At 37.3% G+C, this 23,969-nt stretch overlaps 1 protein-coding gene across 9 annotated transcripts in view; it reads right to left on the bottom strand.

Annotated features, from left to right (window-relative positions):
- LOC132194441 (dystrophin, isoforms A/C/F/G/H) overlaps positions 1-23,969 on the bottom strand; it is a 139,214-nt gene that overhangs the window by 86,500 nt on the left and 28,745 nt on the right. For all 9 annotated transcript variants that reach the window (XM_059615710.1, XM_059615708.1, XM_059615706.1 and 6 more), the window contains 3 exons: positions 10,592-10,857; positions 10,364-10,462; positions 4,535-4,640 (listed from right to left, as the gene is read on the bottom strand). In XM_059615710.1, coding sequence (XP_059471693.1) covers positions 4,535-4,640; positions 10,364-10,462; positions 10,592-10,857 — 471 coding nt within the window. The remainder of the gene's footprint in view (positions 1-4,534; positions 4,641-10,363; positions 10,463-10,591; positions 10,858-23,969) is intronic.

Here is a 23,969-nt window from a genome sequence, read left to right as displayed (position 1 = left end):
AATTTTCGCCTTGGGGGTTCTCCCGGAAGATCAAAATTTAACTTTTAATCAAATACTCTAATTCTTGGATAAAATTGTTAGAAATTATTGAAATATATTTTAACCACAACTACAACTATGTTTATGTGGGTTATTTGCATTTTAAAATCAAAATCACATTACTGTGAGAAGCAAATTGATTGAACAGAAAGATAAAAAGATCACTCTAACTAAACAGTTCGGTCGCTTGTCAATCTTCAGACAGATGTTTACATTCCAAAAATTGTTTTCAAAGCCTTTGGTCTACTGTATTCTAAATACATTTTATATTATAAAAACAGTTAATAATTTACCACGTCAATCAATTCAAGTCCAAGCAAAACTTTCTATTGAAGATGGCATATTCAAATTTCATTAAATACAAATTCAATCAAACTCTGGAAAACAGGGGAATGCATTTGTCACATAGAAAAGCAGTGCAAAAGTAACAAAGTGTATCCATGAGTGCATGTTTAGTATTTGTATTCGTTGGTACAAATGCGAGTCGAAAGGAGAGATAATTGCTGCAGGGACTAAGGCGATAAGCCGACAGACCGCCGGCGCAGGCAACCCACCACAACGGTGATTATCTCCATACATGCAATCGCACAAAGGGCTCTCTCGTTCAATTTTACAAACCACCACAGCTCCTTTGATTTGCAACAGACTTGTATGAATGCATTAAATTAAATTCACCGGGCAGGCCTCTGAAAAAGGTGCTCTTCCCCAGCGATGGATATAAAAATCAGTAAGAAAATCTAAGACATTTACAATGTTGTCAGTTCTTATTAAATATTATAATTGGCTTTAAATTTGTATGAATTGGTAGGACTTAAATTTCCTTCAAAGATCGTCCAGGGTTAACTGTTCTCATCTCACCCTCTTAAACAAAGGGCAGGTTTGCGCCGCCCCTGCCGATATCGCATTTCCTTTTATTCCAAAAACAGCGGAGCAAAAATCTTCCACGTGTCTGACTAATTAAAGCTCAACTAGAAAAAAAAGAATTATAGAAAAGGGCTTGTGGTAAATAATTTTAGCAAATTTTCTTAACTTTTGCATACAAAAGCGAGTTGGAAACATATTTAATTTTGTAAAGTCGCGATTATCAGCGCAGTGTGATCGCATTGTCAGGTAGATGGATTGAGAGATAGACAGGGCAGCATCGCCGCAGTTTCAAATGCTCGCCGATATTTTATTCATAAAGCTGACGAAGCGAGTGAGCGCTCCATCAATGGAAAGGCCCTATTATTCAGGGCCTTTTCAATGACGGTTTGTTTGGTGGGAGCTTCCGAGCAGACACAACCAAATAGTGCAACTTTTGTTCCTTTACATATTGTGACTTCAAAACGCAGAAATAATTGGTTGGTAGCTTTTTAACGAGTTGGTTTGTCCAAAACTCTAGAAGCGAATAATTCAGTTTCTTTTATATTCTACGAAAATGGGCATATTTATTTCATTCCTAAAACATTTTATGCTCTCGTATGAGATGGCGAATTCCTTTAATTTGTTCATCTTATTGCCTTATACTATGCGTCACTTTGATTATGATTCACAGCAGAATTATTATTATTATTAATTTATAACTATTCACTTTTTTGATTAAACAACTTCTTTATTTGCAGGGAAATGCAGAAAATTGTGAATTTGGAATGAGTCAATTCCGTGAGGCAATTAAGGGGCTTTCCGAAATAAAACAACCGCAGATAAATTCGAGTTGAGCACCGAGCATTAATTGCGCCGAGTGGTGCGATTACTCACCAAGTTAAACGGCCACCGCAGGCTGGCGGGCGTGAAAGCAACAGACTCGGGAGCAGAAAGAACCGCGTGCCGCCTCCAAGGTGCCTGGCCGCGTGACTGGCACAGGGCGCGCCCCTGCCACCCGCGGCACAGCCGACACCCGCGCCGCGACCACGCCTCTGCCCTTAAAGTTCAGTTCCCGACCGACTCCGTCGCCACGAGGGAAATCTATTTTCAATTTAAGCTATCATTTTCTCCCAGCAAAAATTATGCTTTTAGGCTTTTCCATTCTAGAAGAGAATAGAGAAATTAAAATGATTAGAAACAGCGAATTTCTCGGCATGAAGAAACTTTCCATTTATGACAGCCGTGTAAAAGCCATAGCAGAATAGAAAATAAAAACCGATTAAAGAACTCTTCCGCCTCCAGAGAAGAAAGAGAACAAAATTATTAAGAAATTAAATGTCAAAATTGTAACGTTCAGTTTATGAACAAAAAGGCTGCCAAAATTGGTGGAGCAGGAAATTGCTATTCCGTAAAATTTCGTAATCACAGAAAAGCATTCATCAAAGGAACAAAATAATTTGATTTATGTTACTCAACATATAATTAAATTTAAATTTCAGTTTAAATGGCGTTTCTCAAAATAAAAAATAATCAACTTCAACAAGGTGAAATTGAAAAATTTTTAATTTTAAAATGTTCTGACTTTTGTTTTTCAAATTTAACTATTCCTTATTATGTTAATTAATATAATTTTTTGAGTCAAAAATTTTGCATGCAGATGTTTCCATCAGCTGTTAGGCGCCGGGCCAAAGTAGGCGCATCCCCAGCAAAACCAACTTGCCAAGTCAAACAACGCAGCAGAGCCAAATTTCAAATTTGAATGCCGGCGTGCGGATGGTTTAAACAAGCAGTCAATCTGTTCCCCGCGTCTTTTTTTTTTTCTTCTTTGACGCGACCGCTGATAATTACTTGGAGCGCGAGGCGGGATCGTCTTTCAGAGGCGCACCTGCTTGCTATTTGTTTCGCACATTAACGTCTGAAAGGCGCTCTTTCACAAATAATAAAAAGCGTACAAAGGGGGAAATGTCAACTGAGGCTGGAAAGTGGGCGGCAAACGGCGCGATAGCAAAAAGTTGAATTGCGCGCTGCAGGTTAAAATGGGAGTGAAATTATGGCGCGATAAAAGGGAACATTTGTGAGCATGTGAAATGTGAATTATATACATATTCGCTGGCTGTGTGTAATGTAAATTATAACTGTTGTGGAGCACGCAGTGATTCAGCCCCAACTTATTACATTTTTTTAACTTTATAGCAATTACGTTATTTGTTTAAAAACGAAATTACCCACAGGCGGCTATTTTTAACCAATTTTTTGCAGTATCAGTGAAATATCAAATATGGAAGCTGCGTTCACATTTTCCAATTTTTCAGAACGGTATAAATGTAATTTTAATTAACAAAAGAAATAGTAAAGATCATTTTTAATTAATTTAATTTTAATTATAAATTTACTTTTCCCTGCTACTAACGTTTTGCGTGGGCAAAAATGTCGTTATTTAAAACAAAAATGACTACCTAGCGGGATATGTATAATGAATTAATGACCAATTCCATTATGACTGTTAGTTACAATCTCTGTTGACGATAAATATGTTATTTTATATTCTAAACTGGAGTTTTCCAAAATATTTTGAATTACTAAACAGGTACTTGCTCCAAGCAGAAATTCTAATTAATCAAAAGTGAAAATTTTCAGAAGTAATTATTCATCCAAACGTAACAATGACAATTAATTTCAGACTCGCATCACATTTGAAAGCAGCAAATAGTGTTCTGTGCGTTCGCCGCTCCACAATGGCGTCCGAGTGAATAAGGGAATGAATGAATAGGTTGGTTTGCTCCACTTTGCGGCCAAGCAGTGCCGGGAGCAGCCAGAGGAAAGATGTCTCGCGGCAAAATAAATAAAACATTCATCAGCCCGGCCGAGGAGAAGAATAAGTGGAAAATAGTGTTTGCTGTGGAGTGCGAGAGAGAGAACAAGAAAAACAGTTGTCTGCCGCAGCAGCGTCTTCCATTCGCGCTAAAATAAATAGCAGGCGCCCAGACGGAAAAGGTGCGAGTGTGAATCTTGGTTTCGCGCGTTTGTTCAGCGAATTACTGCTGCACAAATGGCCAACTCGTTTGGCGCAAATTAAACGGCGCAAATAACGCACTGGGCCTCGACTGAGTGAGACAAGCGAGGGAGTTAATATAGCGAACGGATGCAAACAAAACAAAACGATCTAGCAGGAAAAGGGAAGGATTTACAACTTCCCTTTTATTGAACTCTAAATTTAAATATTTGCACTAATTTATATACAAAGATGGTGAAATTAAATAAATTCTTTGCTAAAATAAACCGCAGTATCAATTCGTTCTTAATGTAAAAAATTGTTCATAGGAGATCCCAAGCTTTTATAATTATTGTTCATTTTTAATAAATCAACTATCAGCCTTACCGCGTACATTACACGCATTTTTTTTTGCATGGCAATACAAATGTTTTTGTAATTTAATAAAAATAAAATTTGAATTCTAAATGATTTCAGTCTGAATAATCCAAATTTCTGTCTGAAGTCTGAAAGTTGTAAGGATAAGTCAGGCGATTTTTGCTTTAAATTATAGTAAAAGTTATAAAGAGATCGCAGTATTATGCAAACTGTTACATTTTATACCTTGGGAAACAAGAAAACGTGGTTGCCCACGTAGGGAAATAAAGCGTGCAAACTCACCTTTGCCGTGCAGCTGCTGCCTGTTGGAGTCCGCTTTGAGGTGCTCTGCTGTGTGCACCAGTTCATCTAGCTGCGGCTTTTTTTGTTCCAACTCGCGCAACACATTCTGCAACAAGAACGCACAAATTTGCATGAAACAATGGACTGGATAAAAAAGTACTTTTAAAAGAGAGTAAGAAGAAAGAATGTGAGAGACAGGAACTCATTTGCGTTGATGGTTAAGAATGCAGATGCGTGGGCCCAGCGATAAAAGCAGCCGCTTTTTTTATATGACATCACCAATTGAGAGACAAATTAACGCAAGTTGGTGGAAGTGAGCACCAGAGCTCGTCAAGTTTATCGTCTGTCTATCAACTGGATTATTTTGTATTCAAATTGAGGGGGAAATAATTGTAATTTTAAAAACTGATTTAAAGAAACATTATAAATGAAGTCTGATTCAAATAAATTATATTTTTACTGATTTAGAAAAACATTTTATCTTATTAAAGTTGATTCAAAAAATACGTAAGGTCTGAGTTGATACAATTCTCAGATTCCAAAAAGAAAAACATACCCTCCCTTTGTGTGGTTAATTATTGTATGAATTTACTTTAAAGGGCAATTTTTTAAGACACTTTATAGATGCACCAAAGAGTTTGGCGATTCAAGGAGAAAGACGAGCGTCTCTTTTGATTCTACTCACAAATTTTGGGAAAAGGCAAATAGTGCGAATATTATGCAGGCCAAGTTCAGGGGTTAGTTTGCTTACCAGCAAACAAAGCGGCGTACAAAAAGACGGAGCGTGCGTATGCCGGGAGGCTTATCACATTCAAACTGCTCACTCGCCCGTCGAGTCGCGAGCAAGAACGCACCCCGCTATAAAAAGAGCGAGTGAATACGAAGTAGCAGACTCAACTCACTCGCTTTCTTGCCTAACCCATCTGCTATGCACAGTCACGTGGTTGCAGGGGCGAGAGGGGAACCCAACCCGTTCGCCACCGCGCGTCTACGCACAAAGCCCAATTAAAAAAGCTCACCGTCCGTTCACGCATCTTGATCAGCGCTCGGTATTAGAGTTCGTCTCTGATATCCAAAATAAAAATCTTTTTGTTCTTGCTAATGGTGGTGCCGTATTGTCCAACAATTCAATTACTGCTTCTCAACATTTACTTTATTTTTATTTAATTTTTTTTTTAATTTTATGAATAATGAAGTAAAATGTTTTATGAAAATTGTACAAGCAAGGGAATAATTAATTTTAACGCGAGAGAAACAGAATGAGCAAAATTGTAAACTGATTTCATAGCAAATGTGTTAGTTCAATAATTTCAAACTTTCTTTCAACTGTAATTTTTACTAAAGCCATTCGCAAATTTCAATTAAAAAGGAACGAAAAGACGAAATTTCAAATAAATGAAGCTCCACTTCATCTCAAACGAATATTAATAAATTATAAGAAAATTTAAACGGCGGCGAAAAGAAAATGTGGATAAAGTTGCCTTTTGCGGAAAGAATTACGTCATGAAAATCATCAAACAGCAGGTCAAATTTTCCAATCGGCAAGCAGAGGCAAGTGGCAGTAAAATCTGTGCCCTTTCAACAAAACTGACAAGTGGAAATCTTCATCAAGCTGCCTGGCAATAAAAGGCCCATTTGCGTGCTCCATCAATCTTATCGACAAGCGAAAAGTTGAGAAACGCTCGATAATATTCCGCCACGGCACCGTGTGGGAGGAGAGAAAACGGTCGGCGGCTTAATAGAGAGGCGCAATAATTTAACTGTGAAAGGGCCACTGGCGCGACGCAAGAGCCTCTTTCGTTAAGGACACGCTGCCCAGCAATAATCGCAGCCGTAATTGATGCTAAAAGTTTTCGTATTTGCATATCAATGCCTCGCAATTATGGCACCCCAAATTGAGCCAGAATTTTTTACATTGGTATTAGCCTAATGCAATATTAAGTACGTGAACTTTGATACTTTATTATCACCCATAAAAAAGCTATTTAGTATCAACGTAAGAATGGGTTTGTTAATTATATTGAATTTTATGCACCCTTATAAAATAATTATTAATGATAATTGATCTTCGCAAAATCCCAATTAACTTATTACTGTGCATTGAAAGTCATCGGAAAATACAATAAGTCCCATTGGTCCGTCTGTCTGCGAAACAATTGAACTGGTCTAAAAGTGCCCCCGCCTTTTCCTAAGCTGCTTATAGGGTTGCAGACTCAACAGAATTTTGCCTCGCCACAAAAGGGTCCACCGACCAACTTCTTTTTGCTCGGATCGGAGCAGAGCAAATAAATAAAATATTTTCTGTTTACTCTGCCGGACGAGCTTCAAGCTGGCGAACGCAATCCAGTTAGGCAAATAAAATGGAATTTTAAAGTAGCACGCCCACAGCTTTTTCCTGTGTGTTTGCAATGCAGACTGTATTACTGTGAATATAGAGATCAACTAGCTTGGTATTATTTCAACGGTGTATACGGTCCGCGCAAAACTTTTTTGTCCTCATCAAACAGGACTCGCGATGGCAGTTTGCTTTAGCGGAATTTAGATTATGGCAGAATTACTCAGCCATACAGTTGACAAATTAGCTAATTAATAGAGATCCAAAGTTTCATTTTTTATTTAAAGTATGGACGGTTTAATTTAATGGAAAAATTTTCCAAATTTATTTATTCTTTTATATTTTTTGGCCTAAAATTAAAAATTCGGTTATTCTTAATTTTATTAGAACTGTGAATATGTTTATATTTATTTTATATTCTATGTTTGTATGCAGAGTAAAATTTTGGCCGCAATGACAAGAAGAAGACAAGCAGTTGCTAAGAAGTTGTCTGTGGCTGCTGCTTGTTTTATTATAAGGGTTTTTGTATGCGGCTTCGCGCCTCTTTCTCTCTCTCAAGCTGGCGTTATAAAACTGGCATTATATCATGCGTCGGGCCAGAGTTAAAATTAGACTTGTGACAAATTCCCCCGGTGAAGAATTTATTGCCTCGTCGCCTGTACAACAGTGTTTGGTACGCAAAAAGGCGTTGCTTTCACCCGCTTTCCCTTCTGCCGTCGGTTATTTAATATTGGGCAAAAACCGACACAGACATGACGCAGGGTGAATGATGTACTGGTTTTATTCACTATAGCGTGTAAAAAAAATAGGAGACGAAAGTATCGCCATAAAACCATTTTTCCTTCTGCCGCGAGGATTTGTGCTTTTCCGTGTAATAAATTCACTGTGACCGAATTGAGAATTTGTATCTTGAAGTAAACTTATTGAATTAAATTATGTAAAATTATAGCTTATTAAGTTTTATAATTTTAATTGTTGCAAATTGATATATCAGGATTGCAACTTGATATTTAATTTAATATTGTTTCAACCCCCCCCCCCCTAAATTAAATTATAATATTTTTCTGTGATTTTGTTTTAAAATTACGTGACGTGAAAAAAGGTGGAAAAACTAAACAACAACGAGACCTGTTTGTAGTACTTTAGCTGAAAGAAAACACTACCATTAAAGTGCGCGCCCCGGGATGTGTCCGTTCGCAACAGGGAGCACTTGACGCACCCGCTTGGACAGGAAAGGGCGGAAATTGGAATCCGACGGAATCGATACTTGAGGGCAATTATTACGCACTACCAAATCGTTAGAGTTTGGATAAAGTTGAGCCCAAAAATCAAAAGACACAAACTAGGTCAAATGTAGAGCAAAATTCTGAACACAATTAAAATATAGAATGCCAAAAAATTATTAATTATGCAATGCGCTCGTCACTCATGTGAAGCGGGTTGCATAGCCGGCGAGGCGCAAAATCGGCATCAACCAGAGTTTGTCAGCGTATAATGTAAAGGGTTGCGTTCGCACGGATTAGAATAATTGGCATATTTTGCCATAATAATCCGTCATATTTTTTGTACCACTGTTTTATGTAATACGATTTCCACGTTGTGATTTACACAGGAGTTTCTCTTTATGCCAGTGAATTAATAAAAAATACTGCAAAATTTGAAATTCTTTGAAATATTTGTGCGTCGCTATTAGATATTAATTAAATTAGTTAAATCATAACAATTAAAATTTCTTTAAAAAAATCAAGGCTTGCGTCTCTATCGTAATTTGGAATTTCTAAAATTTCCCGTTTTAAGTATGTCTTATTTAAGAAGAAGAATAAAATTAATAATAATAAATTATTATCTAAATTCATAATTTACTTCATTCATTACTCAATCGTAAACAGAAAAAGTAAGAATGATTTTTTAGTATTCAATCGTTTTAATGCAATTTGTTACCATCTTTGGCTAGACCAGCGTCATTATTCTTTGCCATGCGGCACTATTTACCTTGATTTGCAGGGCGCCAAATTGAATGGAAAGATAAGCGCGAACCCAAGAAAAACAATCGGACGGAAGCATCAAAGCAGTGGACGGCATTTGTGACACGCATACTTGGATCGATTCGACAAAGTGCAAACTTTCCGTCACGGCAGTTCAGTGGCAAAACAAAAAAATTAAATTTTCTGCCGAGGAAATTCATGCAAAGTGAAAGGGCTGTTTTGGCGTTTGGCTGTTAGAGGGGGTGCGTTTGGTCGGTGGTGGCGACGCAGAGCGTAAGCCGGCTGAACCCTTTCGGGGCAGGGGAGTCGAACGCAAATTGCAGTTCAAAGGGGCATTAGGTGTGCGCCGGAAATTCGCTCCAACCAAGATCGTTGTTGTGACCATCGAAGTAAAGTTTCTTTTCGGATCACTTGGCAGGTTTCTGCAAAGTAAACAACAAGTGGCCAACGGGGTTTTATATTAAACGCCCTGCCGACCGCACAGGGAGGGGTCGAGAGTGGGATTAGTCGCTCTTGAGCTGAACCTCGGCTGCCGGAAATTGCACGCGAGGCTTCGCACCATTTTTGCAGTTTCTTTGCTACTAAAGGATGCTTTCTCCATCTGTTCGTCTCTTTCAATCGCAGGGGAGGAAAACACGTGAATTTGCAAGTGACAGAATCAGTAAAGAGAGAAACTGAGATAAAAACTCAATTTTTCTTCGGAAAATTTGATATTTAAAAAAAAGTTATATTTGTAGAATTTTAAATTGAAGTTTAAAAATTAAAGAAAAAGGTTTAAATTATTTATAACGTGGTTAGGATATTTATCATTCACAATCAGACAAGTTCAAAGTTCAAGTGCAAAATGATTGGTTTGAGCTTTTTTTAAATTTCATTATTCATTTAAATAATTAAAGGAAAGAAAGATTCTTGGGTTTGGAAGATTTTTGGGTTTGGAAGATTTTCCACTCCTTGATTGCTGATTCCCTGTAAAACGGGAATTCGCTAAATTAAACTTCAGCTTGCATTGCAATCCACTTAACGTTCCGCGCGCACCTTGCAAACAAGAATATATGTGCGGAACGTGCGGCAGTTGTAACGCACATCACTTTGGGCGTGAGCCAAAAAAAAAAAAAAAAAAGCTGCCGCCGCCAGCTGTAGGAGACGGATAGGTGTTCGCGCCTGAACCGCCGCTAACTGCCAAAGCTTGGCTTCCGCCGCTCAATGAGCCACCAGCAAATTGTGTTTATTTCTTTCTCTCTGTCCACTCAAACTGCTGGCGGCAATTGAGGCAATTTGGTGACTAGAAAACAACCTTGTCAAATCATGACACGTACCGATTTTTTTACGACCCAAACAAAAGCGGAAACAAAACTGATCACTGGAAACTAGATCCAATTTACTTTTCCTTTTTTTCCAGTTTTATAACTTTTTTCAATTAAAGAGGGCCTTGTAGGTTCTTGACAAAACGTCTGACACTTAATTCCAAATTTCCTAGAAAAAAGGAAGAGAATTGCCAATTTAACTCACCTTCTGCTTGTCTAGCAACTGCAGGATGTCAGTCACGTCGCCGACTGATGCGATCTGTTGCCGCAACATTGCTTCCTCCAGGGTGAGCCAATCACGGATCTGCCGAGTAAAAATTAACTATTTAAGAAATATAAGCTTCGCATCAAGTAAAAAGGGAGCTTTCAATATGACAGTAATTATTGTGTCAAAGACTGAAAGTTTCTCATTTGTGGTTTATTGTTGGTGTACCTGAAGAATAGCCTTATCAGAGGCTGTGACAATTGCCGCTGAGCTGGTCAGAGGACTTGCCGGGGGACTTCTGGAGGCGGCAGGGGACACTGGGGGCGACGGCGAGCCAGAACTGCTGGCCGCGAGCTGCTCGGTTTGGACTTTGGCTGGCGACTTGGAGCTGCGCCGGGGCACCCGAGGGGCATCGGAGGGTTCTTTGGGCGAGGGCGGCGGCTCGCTCGTCTGACTGCTACTGCTGCCTCGGCGGAATGAACCCTCACGTTGGACTGCAACAAAATCAAAAGGAATTCATAAATATTTATTCAAAATTTAATTAATTTTTTTTTTTTTTTTTTTTTTTTTAAATAAAAAAAATCAAAGAATAACTGCATAATCAAAAGTCAAAAGTATAGCCTTTTTTATTTTTGAGGATACTTAATTTTGCTATAAGCCAACATAAAATCAAGCTTGAGCGATTGAAACCGTACAGAAATTTATTTTAAGTTACTTTTAAATCAACACCACAGGCGCAGTTAACTTTGCCGCCTGTTGTTTTTTGACATCTGACAAGAGAAAAAGTCAACTTTTTCCAATTCCAGAGGAAAACCGCGTTTTTTTCAGCGCCAGCTGTCAAGAGAGACAGGTTGTTTTGCTTTAGGGGCGACTAAACCACCCAATTCCATTGTATAAAAGGGCATGAATCGGAAACCTTTGAACTTTCTACTCTAATAATTTCACCTCTGCCAGCAGGTACAAGTTAAATCTGCCGTGTAAATTTTGTCAACGCTCGGTGTTTGCTGAATAATTCAGGCGGACACGAGAAATAAACGCCTTGTTTGGTAACACCAAACAAACCGTCGTCCGTTTGACCAAATTATTGTGCGCTGTAATTTCCTCCACCTTTTATGTGCGTTTGAATGGTTTTCGGCAACTGCATAGAGCGATCAATCAAAAAAATCGCAGAATAAATGCGTGTTTTTTAAATGAGTTTAAAAAATTGCATTTTAAACTATTTCCATAAAAACTTTGGCAACGATAATGAAAAAGATATTTTTAATTAATTTAATAAAATACTTTCTCAAGGAGGTGAAAGGGGGGGGTGACCTGTCTTCAGCATTTTTTTTGTTAAGCATGGCACAGCATAGCAATTGATTTTTTAACTATACAAATTACTCTACTAACAAAGACCCAAAAATCTCTGCTACAAGAATTTGACAATCGCGGGTTGATTCATGGTGTTTCATTTTAAATTCAGCCTTTTTTCGATAAAACAAAAAGTGAATTCAACTAAAAGTTCACTCCGGCGACTATTTTATGTTGACAGATTTAGAACAATATTTGCGACAGTTCAATTTTTCCCTCCCAGCGATTTTTTTTTTTTTTTTTTAATTTTTTCTAAAAACTCTTTTTGCTAACGTTAAATTTTAGGAACAATTAAATGTGTGATATGATAATGGAAGATGCGTGAATTCCACGCTGCCAATACATATTAGAAAAATAAATAATTATCTTAAAGTGCTTCGAGCAATGATTTGGTCATTTTCTCCGTTATCTCAATTTTTGAATATTAGACGAATGGGCGAAAAAAAAAGAGCTAAGCAAAATAACTCGGCTTGCATCAAGTAAAATCATGTGTTGAGGCTGCTGCTTCATACAATTTTAAAGCTTTTTTTCTAGATTTTAAAGTGCTTTGAGCTATGATTTGGTCGTTTTCTCCGTTTTCTAAATTTTTGAATTTTAGACGTTTGGGCGGGAAAAAAAGGGCGAAGCAAAAAAACTCAGCTTGCATTAAGTAAAATCATGTGTTGAGGCTTCTGCTTCATACATTTTTAAAGCTGTTTTTCTAGATTTTAAAAAAAAAATTACATTCAACAGTTTACAGTTTTTGTTGTTAATTTCAACTCACAACACTTTTCCTATAAATTATTACTTCAAACTGAAGCCTAAGTTGAAAGTTCAATGGAAACATTTTAGGTCAGTGGAAAAAATGCGGGTGCTTTCTTGTTTTCTTCCCTCAACGAAATCGTCTGGCAACCCCTGCCATGTTATAAGCCAACTTTTGCTAACGATGTAAGAGCAGCATTTTGCCCGGAATAACTGCAATAAAAAGCAAAGCCCAACTGACCTTCCCATTTGGGCCTAGTGCATGCGTAAAAAGAAACAAGCCCGGCCGACTCGGACTGCACCGCTGTTTCCTCTCCTCCCATCCCAACTAACTGTCGCCGTTCTTTTTATTAGCATTAGCTTCCTCACCTCGGGTGGCGAATCCAACCCTTGGGCTAATTAATTAATGAACTAACCGATTCTGCCTACACGAACCTGAGCCAACACTTGACTCCAACAAGAGCAAGTCTCGGCCGCAAATGGCTCGCCAACAAATCTCTCGGTTCCTTTCTGCGGCTGCGCAGCGTCTATACTCTTAATCCCGCAACGTCAGGCATTAAATATTTAATTGGCAACCACATATTAACGGCCTCTTTGTCCATTTCAAGTTGATTTTACTAAGGAGCAAATTTTAGCGCATGAAGTGGGCGGAAAACGCACTCGGGAGCTTTTGCTTTATCTCTTATAAAATCTTTAACCACCTTTATGAACTTATATGCATTTAGTTCATTTAACAATTAAAATTAAAGCCTATTTGTTATCTTTGTATTGATTGATATACAAAAGTTATTAAAAAGTTTGTTGAAACGCAGGAATAATGTTTGTGCAAAAGCAAAATGGTGTGGATATTTTTCTCTTATTATAACTTCAATTTTGTAAGAAAGATTGAATTGTAAATGGTAACTAAAAAGGGAGAAAGCCGTATTATTTTAAATATCAACCTCCAACTACGCCTGAGAATTAACACTTGAGCTGACCTTGATAAAAATTAAAATATGAGGCAAAAACCTCGCTCAAAAAATTTAATGAACAAAAAAACCTTAAAAATAAATGCAGTTATTTTCTTAATGAATTTCCCGCAGCTTTTAACAAGTCTAAAAGTAAGCTCGATTTATAAATATTTTTTAAATATTTCAGTTGTTTTATAAAAAGAGAAATGAAACTAAAACAACATTACAGTACATAATAAATATTTGTTTCTAGATTGATAATCAAAACATAGCGCAATAATAATTACGTTTTGCATGTTTATTTCCATATATCTAAATATTTATTAACGCAAACTGAGATTAACTGCTTCTATACTATTTATGGCCGACTTTTCGTTTAATTTCTGCGCGACCGAACACAAATCAAACGAGCGCAAAGCGTAGGCCTGCTCCAGTACCGCCGCCCACTGGTTGGAGTAATATGTCATGATCAGCTCGACCCGAAATATTGTGGCCAGAAGATATAATCTTGGTCGCCGAGCCGAACATATTATCCCGAGCGCCATTTATCACCAAGTGCTCGCCGGCTGCCCTTTTGAGCAACTTGCTCTGTCCTTTGGCTCATTTTTCGCTTGCAAAGTGTCACCGAACCAGAGAGTGCACCGTCCTGGAACCACCCTAGCCCATCCGCGAGGGCATCTTTCCGCCGCTCTTGTTATGCATGGACGTCCTGTTAGATACAGGCAAAGAGGAGAACAAAGCAAGCACGAGAAACGAACAATCTTTTCTGCTTTCGAAATGTTAAATTGAAGAGGAAAGAAAATTTAAATTTTATTTGGGCTTAATTTAAATTTAACATCGTTAAAAGAAATTATAAAGAACGACAAACCCTGGGATTCCAAAAGTACCAGGGAGATCTTTCAAGGCGGTATTTTGTTTTTCATTAAACAAGGTTTCAATTTTTATAAAATCCACTTAGAATTAACTTTCAATTTATGTACATAAATAACAAATTAATTTATAGCAGAAAAGATTGGGTTTTGTGTGTATAATTAAATATCTTCTAAAAATTAAACGAAAACGTAAAATTTTTTAACATCCATGTTCGAGTAATCACCCTAGAGACAGAAAATTACTTTCCCGGGCAGAGTGTGTCATTTTCCCGCGAGTATGATCCAAGTCAGGCATAATTGAATTGAGTAGACGCCGAGTGCGATCAATTATTTATCAGGCTAAGTTTCTGCAAAGCACCTTCAGCTACTCTGGGGTGAACCGGGCGTGCCTGACGCAAATTAGGAGCGCTGCACTTTCCCCACGTGTCGATGAATTATTGAGCATTTGAACGAGTTCTAATCAGAGCACGGCCGCTCGACAAGAGGGAATGTAGTTTTGAGCAATTTGGTGGTTTTCTTTTTATAGCCGAGTGATTTTACTTTTTGTTGATCCGATGGCAAAGAATTTTACGTCATGTTAACATCAAATATATGAACAATTTTGCACAACGAACCAAACTTTATTTTAAATGCAGAGGCATTGAGTTGGCGTTCTAAAGAGATATCATTCAATGAAGTTTCAAAAGAAAAACTATTAGACACAGATTTTTTAAGTGAAATTGATAAAACGTTTCCAAGAAAAACCAAAAATTTAACAATCAGGAAAAATAATGAATGTTTCTACTCAACTTCAAGTAAATTCTAAGTTGTCTAGAAAACATAGAGGTTCAATTTAAAAAGGTGCTTCAAAGAGATCGGGGGTGAAAAAAATCTTGTAAATAATACAGCTTGTTCAGAATCCAATTGAATGAAGAACCGAAATAACTTTTTTTACAAATATTGAAATTTATAATTATATTTAAAATTGTAAATGTGAACATGTAATTGATAACTTGGGGCTATCCATAAAAATTTAATTAATGTTCTTTTTTGAAGTACACAAAGTTGCCTGGAACTGAACAGTAAGTTATACCTGACCAGAAAATCTTTCTTTGTTCACACGTGCAGAGGAGAAATCCGATGGGCCCTTTTAAGGTAAATTAGGATTTTTTTCCACCACCGGCCGCGCAACTATCGATTTCATTTGTCATTATGTCGAGGCTTGACAGGCCAAATTCCTCCGAGTCTCTCCAGTTGTTCAGTTCGGAATTTAAAAAATTCGATTGCGTTTCCGTCGGGCGTATCGTTAAATCCCGGCCACCTCCAAATGAACTGCGAGCCCACTCAATACCTCAATCTTGTTTCCGCCCAGTTTTTGTTTCGCTCTCCAATCGAATTGCAAATAATATCTTCAGTCGGCGGTGGTGGTGCTGCGAAAACACGACGGCTTTGCTGAATTCAGATTAGGAGGAGACAAATAATGGAGGAGAGAAGAAAGAACGGAAGAAAGGCCTGCAACCATTTGAATAACACCGCTCCTTTCTTTCATCTCGTTTTGAGTTGACGACAAAGGAGATTATTCTTTTAGAAGCAAGAGTTTTACTTTTATTTCCTTTCTATGCCATTAGGCCTTCAAATGGAAAATTCCAACAACTGCACACACTTGTAATATGAAACCATCTAGATGTTGGAGAAAAGCGCACAATATATTATTATTTTAGTGTCCAATTTCAATTTTACTGTTGCAAATATGATATTAATTTTGAGTTTTTGGCCAAATAGAATAATAATAATTACATTTTATGAGGAGCAAAAAATTTATGTAGGTATCGTGTTCTAAATATGCATTTTTAAATTGTCCTGGCTTACTATAAATGTGTTCAATAAGTATACAAATTTACAATGAAAAAAAAACCATCTTTTAAATAATAAGTATTTTTAATTGATTAAATTTATTTCATTATCAAACGTATTTTCTTTCTCAAAATTATCTACTCAAATGAGAAGAATAAGTCATTTTTAAACATTTCTCGTCGCAGCAAAGAGTTTCAATATTTATACAAGTATGCAAAAGAGCACCCCATCTCCTGAATGCACCTTGAGCAACCGGCGGTTTCTCGTTGGTGTATTGATTGGCATTGTTGAATGCATCCCTCGCGCTAGTCAGTCACCGGCAGGCAGTCAATATCACAACCGGGAGGGCGAGCATTCGTCCTTCTTTTCCTTTCAGCCGGCATATATAACATTTTGAATGCCTCAAACCCATAACGCGCCGCAGAGCCGGCTGCCGTCTCGCGGGTATGATTTGGATGTGTGGCGGTGTTTGCTTGCCTCTTTCTTTCTTTCTTTTTTTTAAATCAAAATACACCAATTATTATTATCCTTTAATGACTTATGGCATGCTCCTGCAATGCATTATAATAGAAAAATAATTACTCTTATTATTACATGGCAAAATGAAATTAATCGATATAAAAATACAAGATTCTAAACTAGAGACATTTAGAAATTTGGAAATGGAAAGTGAAACACTTAACAAGTTAAAATAAGAAACAAAAGAACGGCAAACGCATGTGCCTAAATTTTTCCAATTTTTCACGGGCACCAAAAAGTTAGTCAAAATAAGCACCTGCACGAGAGGGTCAGATTATTGTACTTGAGGGTGGCGCACACGAAATTAATGTCCGAGATTTGATAAGGTGCGTGCTGGGCGGGCGGTTGGCGGCGGAGAGTTGACGCGCGATAAGGTCAACTCGGCGCTGAACAGCTGCGGGCTGTTTTCTGTGTGTCGAAATGCTAAAGAGTACGTGGGGAGGAAACACGCCCTCGTATGCCGAGGATGAAATTTCCGTGCACGGATTTGAATTTGCTGCAGTGGACACGGAAATAACGTATATTGCTTTCCTGAAAGCGCTGCAATGTTTCATTTCAAAATTTCGACAACAACAGTGGATTAACATACCAGATCAGAAAGTGGAAGTTTAAAGTATATATTTGTTTGAAAAAAATTAATAAATAAGTTTGTTTTCTTTTAAGAAAATAATCAAAGGGAAACAAGCAAATTTAATTTGAAATAAAAGTGGAACTAACAAAAATCAAATAATCGTCTTTATGAAGCAAGCTTCATAATTACTTTTTAAATTTTCATGAATTGAAATAAAATTTCTGATTCTAATCAAATGATTACATAACATTCATTATATTTTTTGATCAATTCTTCAACGGCTTCAATGGAAAGAAAAATCTAATACAATTTTTAAAGCCTCGTTTGTAAGCAACACGCTCTTGGGGAAGTGCTACTTTTGCTTTGCTAAATTATGTAAATGCTTTACTGAAACTCTCAGCGGCACCAAGGAAATCATTGAAAATTAGCCTCTGTTCTGGAGCTTGCGCATATCACGTGCAAATAAAGACTGCTGCCATCTAATTGAATTTTCCGATCGATGGACTTAAAATTAAGGTTTTTTTAATTTACACCGTGAAGATTAAAAAAGGCTGGTGGCTGTGCACGGTAATTTTTAACATTTTATTTAAATTAAGTTTGAGATATCAAAAATGTTTCTTCTTTCCAGGTTTTTAGCAACATGTGAGTAAAGTGAGGGCACCAACGTAATTATTTTGATATTATAAACCTTATAAACGTTCAGAGAGCTGGATGCAGATTGAACTTTAATAATTATTTAACCTACATTATGCCACTGCCTTTGATGTTGCATTTAATTTAGATTGCTGCCACCGCGACTGAGTGCTCGTCTTGTCTAATTAATACCATGGTGGCTTTGTCTTCCCCGAAATTAATTTCCAGTTTTGGCTGCACGATCGCAACGAAAATCGCAATTCTATCATTCCGACGCCTGTAATCTCTAATGAACAGCTAAAGTGATAAAAAATATCAAACTTAATTAATATTTCTGTGGCAAAAAGGGATTTTTCAATCCTGCATAATCGGTGAGGCAAAAAATTAATGCAATGGTACAGATTTTAACACACCTAATAGTCCAACAAAACGCTCCATTTCTAATTCAGAGCACATTCAGAGCTGCTTCTGATCTGAAAAGATTAATTAATTATCGCCACATTCTGACAAAAGTCAGTTGGCCGTCTCTGTTTTCATGAGAGGCAGCCATTATATTCTTTCATCACGCCAACCACCGCCTCGTTCTTTTCCTGCTATCGGCCTCAAAATCAAAGTTCTCTCTGCATCAGACACCCAACTTGTTTATATCATTTCTCTTGACGAATGGCTTCATTCTAGATCCCCAATAACTCCGTTCTCACGCCATTCGCTTCAGAATTCCACAAACTCTAATTGATTTAGAGTGAGGGCCAAATTAATGTGGAAATTTTTTCCTCTCTTTAAATTCACATAAAAATTAGCTGACTGCAAAAATAATTTACCAAACTCTTTTTTCATACGTTTGCTTTTTCCTCTATGCATGCATGAGAGCAGCTGCCTGGATTTTTTTTCGCGCAGCAGTGGAGCGAGTGCAAAATGCCGCATACAGGAAGGTGCACTTACAATAAAAATCTCCATCACAAAAAGAAAGGGTTGCGCGCGCGTCAGACGTGCGGCTGCATTTCTCTCGGTGCGTGTTAGTCGGTTAATGAATTGCTGCCGACGACACACAAGGGGTGCTTGTCACGCGGACCCCCCGTCCACCAAGTGCATTGTTATGGTTGGCGAATGCATTGCTGTGCAAACGGAATGAAAAGCCGAGTGGAATTATGCGTTTTGTTATTACACGTCTTATATCAACTTAAGTCGCTACAGTGTTTTTCTGTTCCTTCAATTTTTAATTCTTAGCGTTTTAATTGGAACTAAGGCTGAACTGATTATCCTTGTGTTTAATTTTAATTTAATTGAATTTCAATAAATTTAAATAATTATCAATACGAGTGAGTCTGACTAATTATTCGTCGCGTCCAAAAAAGGTTTTTTATATGTGTGAGGACTCCTTATTGACATAGTCAAATCAAGTCTTTACAACAATGGTAATTAAAATTTCCAATTGTCTTTCAACAATCGCAAAAATATGTTTATATTGTTGCAAGGACTTGATTTCACTATGTCAATACGAGTTCCTTTTAAGCGACAGACGAAAGATTTTAGATGATTAAATCCTGTGCTTTTCTGTTGTATTGATTCAAGTTTGAGTTTTGTAAGAGTTGACTCGCGTTATTTATTCAAGCAAAGTTCCAAGATTAAAAGTTTGGCGCTAAATTTTCAGCGGCAGCTACTTTATTACATTTTGAATTCCCGCGTGTTTACAAAAACTTGTGTATGTAAAAACAGGCGCATAATCAGACCAAATTTCAAAGTTTGGGCTTCGTTTAGAATGCAATGTGAGAGTGAAGAAGAGGAACTGCTCCATCTCTGTAGGCGGCAGCCGGCGGAGTTCAAAAGAATTTTTCCACTTTCTTTTTCATAACCGGGAGTTTGTGCGTCGCTACCACCACCACCGTCGGCTTGTTACCGAAAGATGAAGATTAAATTGGGGGCCGGAGATAAAAATGGAGGGCCGGATAAATGGCAGATAAAATGAGCCTTTATTGCTTCTTGAAGCGCCGCGCCACTCTTTTTGTACTTTTAAAGAGCAAAGAAAAGAAGAAGACATTTTCTCCGCGAAATTGCCACGCGGCCGGCGGGCGGGCACCTGCCTGCACGTCGCGTATAAATTTGGCGTGCGCAAGTGTTCTTTCGGGGCACTTAAGGTCTCGCGCCAGGAAATTTGATTACAGGAGAAATTGCGTTTAAATCATGTCATGCCACAAAAAAGCATCATTAGTTCGCCTTCCCAACGCAAAAAGCGGGGGCAGAAATCAAATTAATTTTAATAATTTATTGCACATTTCGTTTTAATGTACTATTTTAACTAATTTTGTTTTAGATGTAGAGAAATGGTATGTCACTAAAATAATCGTATATTTCTGCTAAGAACTTCAGACGATTTTTATCGTTTACTTTGTATGTCAACGTTGGATCTGAAAACAATTTTGTAGCGTTGGCAGAAATAAGCATTCATAGCTAAATCAATAAATAATGGTAAATCTCTGAGCGGCGGGTGCCACCAGTATTATCAACAGCGGCAGGCAACCGCACCTAATGAGCGCCTAAACAACCCCGCAATGTTTGCAATTACCCCGCATCAATCACCAACAGAAAGAAGCACACAGAATAAAGCTCAATGCTAATGCGATTTAGTTGAAACGAAAGAGATCAGGTGCTGCGTGTTTTTTAATTTATAAAAAGAAATGCGTCTGAAAAAGTGTATTTCTTGTAATCTAATAAGAACATTTAATTGAAAACACTACAAGCAGTGTCAAATTTTTTAATTGTGTGTGATGTTAACTGAAAGATTTTTTTCAATTCCAAATATACATTGTATGGATTCCGTGCGAGAATAATATGATTTTTTCCACCTTGTATCAAAAATAGCAAACAAGTGGGTTGCACTGTGTGAGTGGAATCTAAAATTTGTCTTATAATAGCACATAGCGAATGTTATTTAAATAATAACAATTGTTGTTGATCCAAAATGTTACAATCAGTTCAAGAAATATCATTTATTAAAAGGGTTAAAATCTTTCAAAAACCAGAAAGAATAGAACCTTTGAGTCGAAACTCGTGAAAGACTTAATTTGAATATTTTAAAGACGTTTAAACAATAATTAAAATAATTAGCTAATAACAAATAAATGAAGTATTTAAATTAAATACTTTTGGCTGGAATTGATAGCAAGTTGATTAATTTGCGAGATTGAACGGCGGCGAATTTCGCACGCGGCCGCTGAAGCGGTGCAATGTGCTCGTCAGCCCGCGGCATCCACCCCCGGCCACCCACCCACCGGTTCATCAAGTCCCCTCCCTAGCCATGCCGGCACACTCACCTGGGCCTCCTGCCGCGCCCGCTCGCGAGGTCACACACACGCATGCACGCAAGGGCTATTCCGGCACCCTGGGCGAAGGGCGCAGCAAGGGCAGGACCGAGGTATCCCGGCGTGGGGCTGCCTGATATGTTTGTGTTGGCGAGGGTTGAGCTTCACTGATGGTACCAAGCGGGCTGGCGAGGCAGCCGGAGAGCTTCCCCTACGTTCATCTCGCCCCCGTCCCCCCTGCGCCGCCCGCCAAAATCGATCTCAACTATACTCGAAGCCGAGCGGGACCCTCTCGGCTCGCGGCTGCGTCCCTTTCGCAAAAACCGAGAGGGTAGGGGAGCGCCGGTTTGTGGCTCTCGGGAGCTTTCTGTCGCTCCTAAGCTTTTGGACCAAGATGATCAGATCAGATATGAAGATACAGAAATTTTCTATCACTAGATAAAATAGAAATTCAAAATTTATGCTTAAATTTTTATTAAAAAAAAAATTAAATTTGCAAAATAAAATATGAAAATGAATAAATTTAAAATAATCATAATCGCTAAAAAAAAATTGTAATTTTTTTTATTAATTCTGTTTCAAAAATTTTTCTTTTTAATTTTATTTAAATTGTTATTTATTCATTCAAATTTTCTATTTCATTAATTTAGTCTAATAATTAAATTTTTATACTTCTACATTTCGATCAACTATTTTTCTAACTTATTGTGTGGAGTATTTTTTTTTTTATTCAAAATATTTTTCTCTCTTGTTTCTCTCCTTATCTAATGAATTAACAACTGAATCATTGCAAATTTTTAAAAACCCATACAATAGTTAATACATTTCTGATTATTTTCAGATAAAGTGTTCCTTTCTGTATAAATTTTAAATACGCTCTTTAAAAAAATTTAATTTAAATAGCCGATTTTTAGAATGGTCTCTGCTGCCCCTATTCCACCAGTATATTTATGCAACCCCACTGGTAGTGCGTTGCATCCCCCGTGAGTTGTTGCCTCTCTCGATTTCTCTGCTGCGCCGGCCGCATACTTATAGCGTCGGCGCAGACGTGTTGTTTTTTTTTCTTGCAAGGTGCGTGCTTGCTCGTTCTCTATTTTGCCATTCAAATAAGGCGTCTCCGTCGTGAATCAACTGCCAAATTCGCGTTTGCACGCTTGCCGCTTGCGACACCCCCAACACTGAACTTAGCCCTTGATAATAGAATCTTCTAGCTCAAGGTCTATACCGCGTTAATTTAATTAATTTGAGAGAATTTCACGACCTCACTTGTGAGCAATGCCATGATAATTTTTATCTCACTCGTAATATCCAGCAGCACGGAGACGCGCTAATTCACCGCCTCCTCTTTTTTTATTCTTTTGCGCGCGCTCATAAATTCAGCGGCTGATAACGAGAAGCCTCTGGCACACAACGCGGAAATAATATCATTGTGGGGGTACAAAAGAAAGAATTGCATTGAAAATAGAATAAATAAATCAATAATACAAAGTATGAAGTTAGGATGAAAAACTGAAAACCAGAGCTCTTTTTCACTGATGAAATATATATTGTTTTAAAATGAAAAATAATAATTTTCATTCAAATTTTTGCACCATGAAATAGGGCTGCAGTATCCAAATTTAATTAGGCAAATTGTTTTAAACAAACTAAAATTGCTTCAATGCGGAAAAGCTCGTTTTTTTTTCATCATGATGAGCACCTCAAGTAAAAATTTCTTCAATTATTACAAAATAAATTTATAATAAAGATTTTAGTGCGTTTATTATGAGAAGTTAGCAATTTAATATAAATCTCTATTCTTTGTAATAAAGATTTTAGTGCGTTTATTATGAGAAGTTAGCAATTTAATATAAATCTCTCCACTGAATAAGGTCCCCTTTCTCGGCATCAATTAGCATAATTTTACGCATGCCTTTGATACGTTTTTCAACTCTCACGTCAGTCCAGGCGCCGGGTAGGCAACCTGCTGAACTTCTGAGAAACGCCCGCTGCCTAACTTTGCGACTTTGCAGAGTTAGTAGAACAAAAACACGCCGAGTCTTGATGTTGACGGCTTGGGTCATTAAATAATTCAGGAGAAAGCTCATTACGAGACTGCTTGGTTTTGAATGAGCTCCAAGCTCAACATCGAAAATTTCATCACAATAAACTGATTTCAAAATTGATGTAAATACATGGGAACAAAAAATTACATGATGAGTTATTATAGGCCCCGTTAAAATTGCAAATGACGCTTGCTTTACTTCTTTTGATTTACTACAATGTGCGAAAAATAAATTATCTAAATTATTTAACTCGTCAGAAAATGAAAAGAAACTGATATGTTGGAAATATGAATTAAGGGGCTGGAATTAAAAATGGACTTGATAGTTTTATCTTTTTAAACCTGGGACGAATTTTTCCAAAAACGTTTCCAAGAAAGCAAACATGAAATTAAAGCAATTGCTTCCTTTTTGTAAAATACACGTCTAAAAATATTTTATCCTTTTGAACCTCGGACAAAGTTTTCTAAAAAGTTTTCAAAAAACTAAACATGAAAATAAAGCAATTGCTTCCCGTTTGCAAAATCAAAGTCTTCAAATATTTTATGTGTTGTCACTCGTAGAAAAAAAAATTACAACGATGGATTGTTATACGCAAGTAGAGTTAATATTGCGTGATAAAATTGGAACTTTTTGGCTGATCGGATAGCACATCGGAATTAAAAGTAGCTCATAGAATTCATGGCAGCAAAGCTGATTGCTTCGCTCTGTGAAGCAACTAATTGTAGTCCAGTGAATATTCTTCAAAATCTGAATTTCTTTGCCAGAACCTTGAAAATTTCAATTTTCCAACTAC

This window comes from Neocloeon triangulifer, unplaced genomic scaffold (genome assembly GCF_031216515.1).
Source record: "Neocloeon triangulifer isolate White Clay Creek 2 clone unplaced genomic scaffold, ASM3121651v1 ptg000006l, whole genome shotgun sequence".
Taxonomy (NCBI): domain Eukaryota; kingdom Metazoa; phylum Arthropoda; class Insecta; order Ephemeroptera; family Baetidae; genus Neocloeon; species Neocloeon triangulifer.
This window is presented reverse-complemented; position numbering and strand designations above follow the sequence as displayed.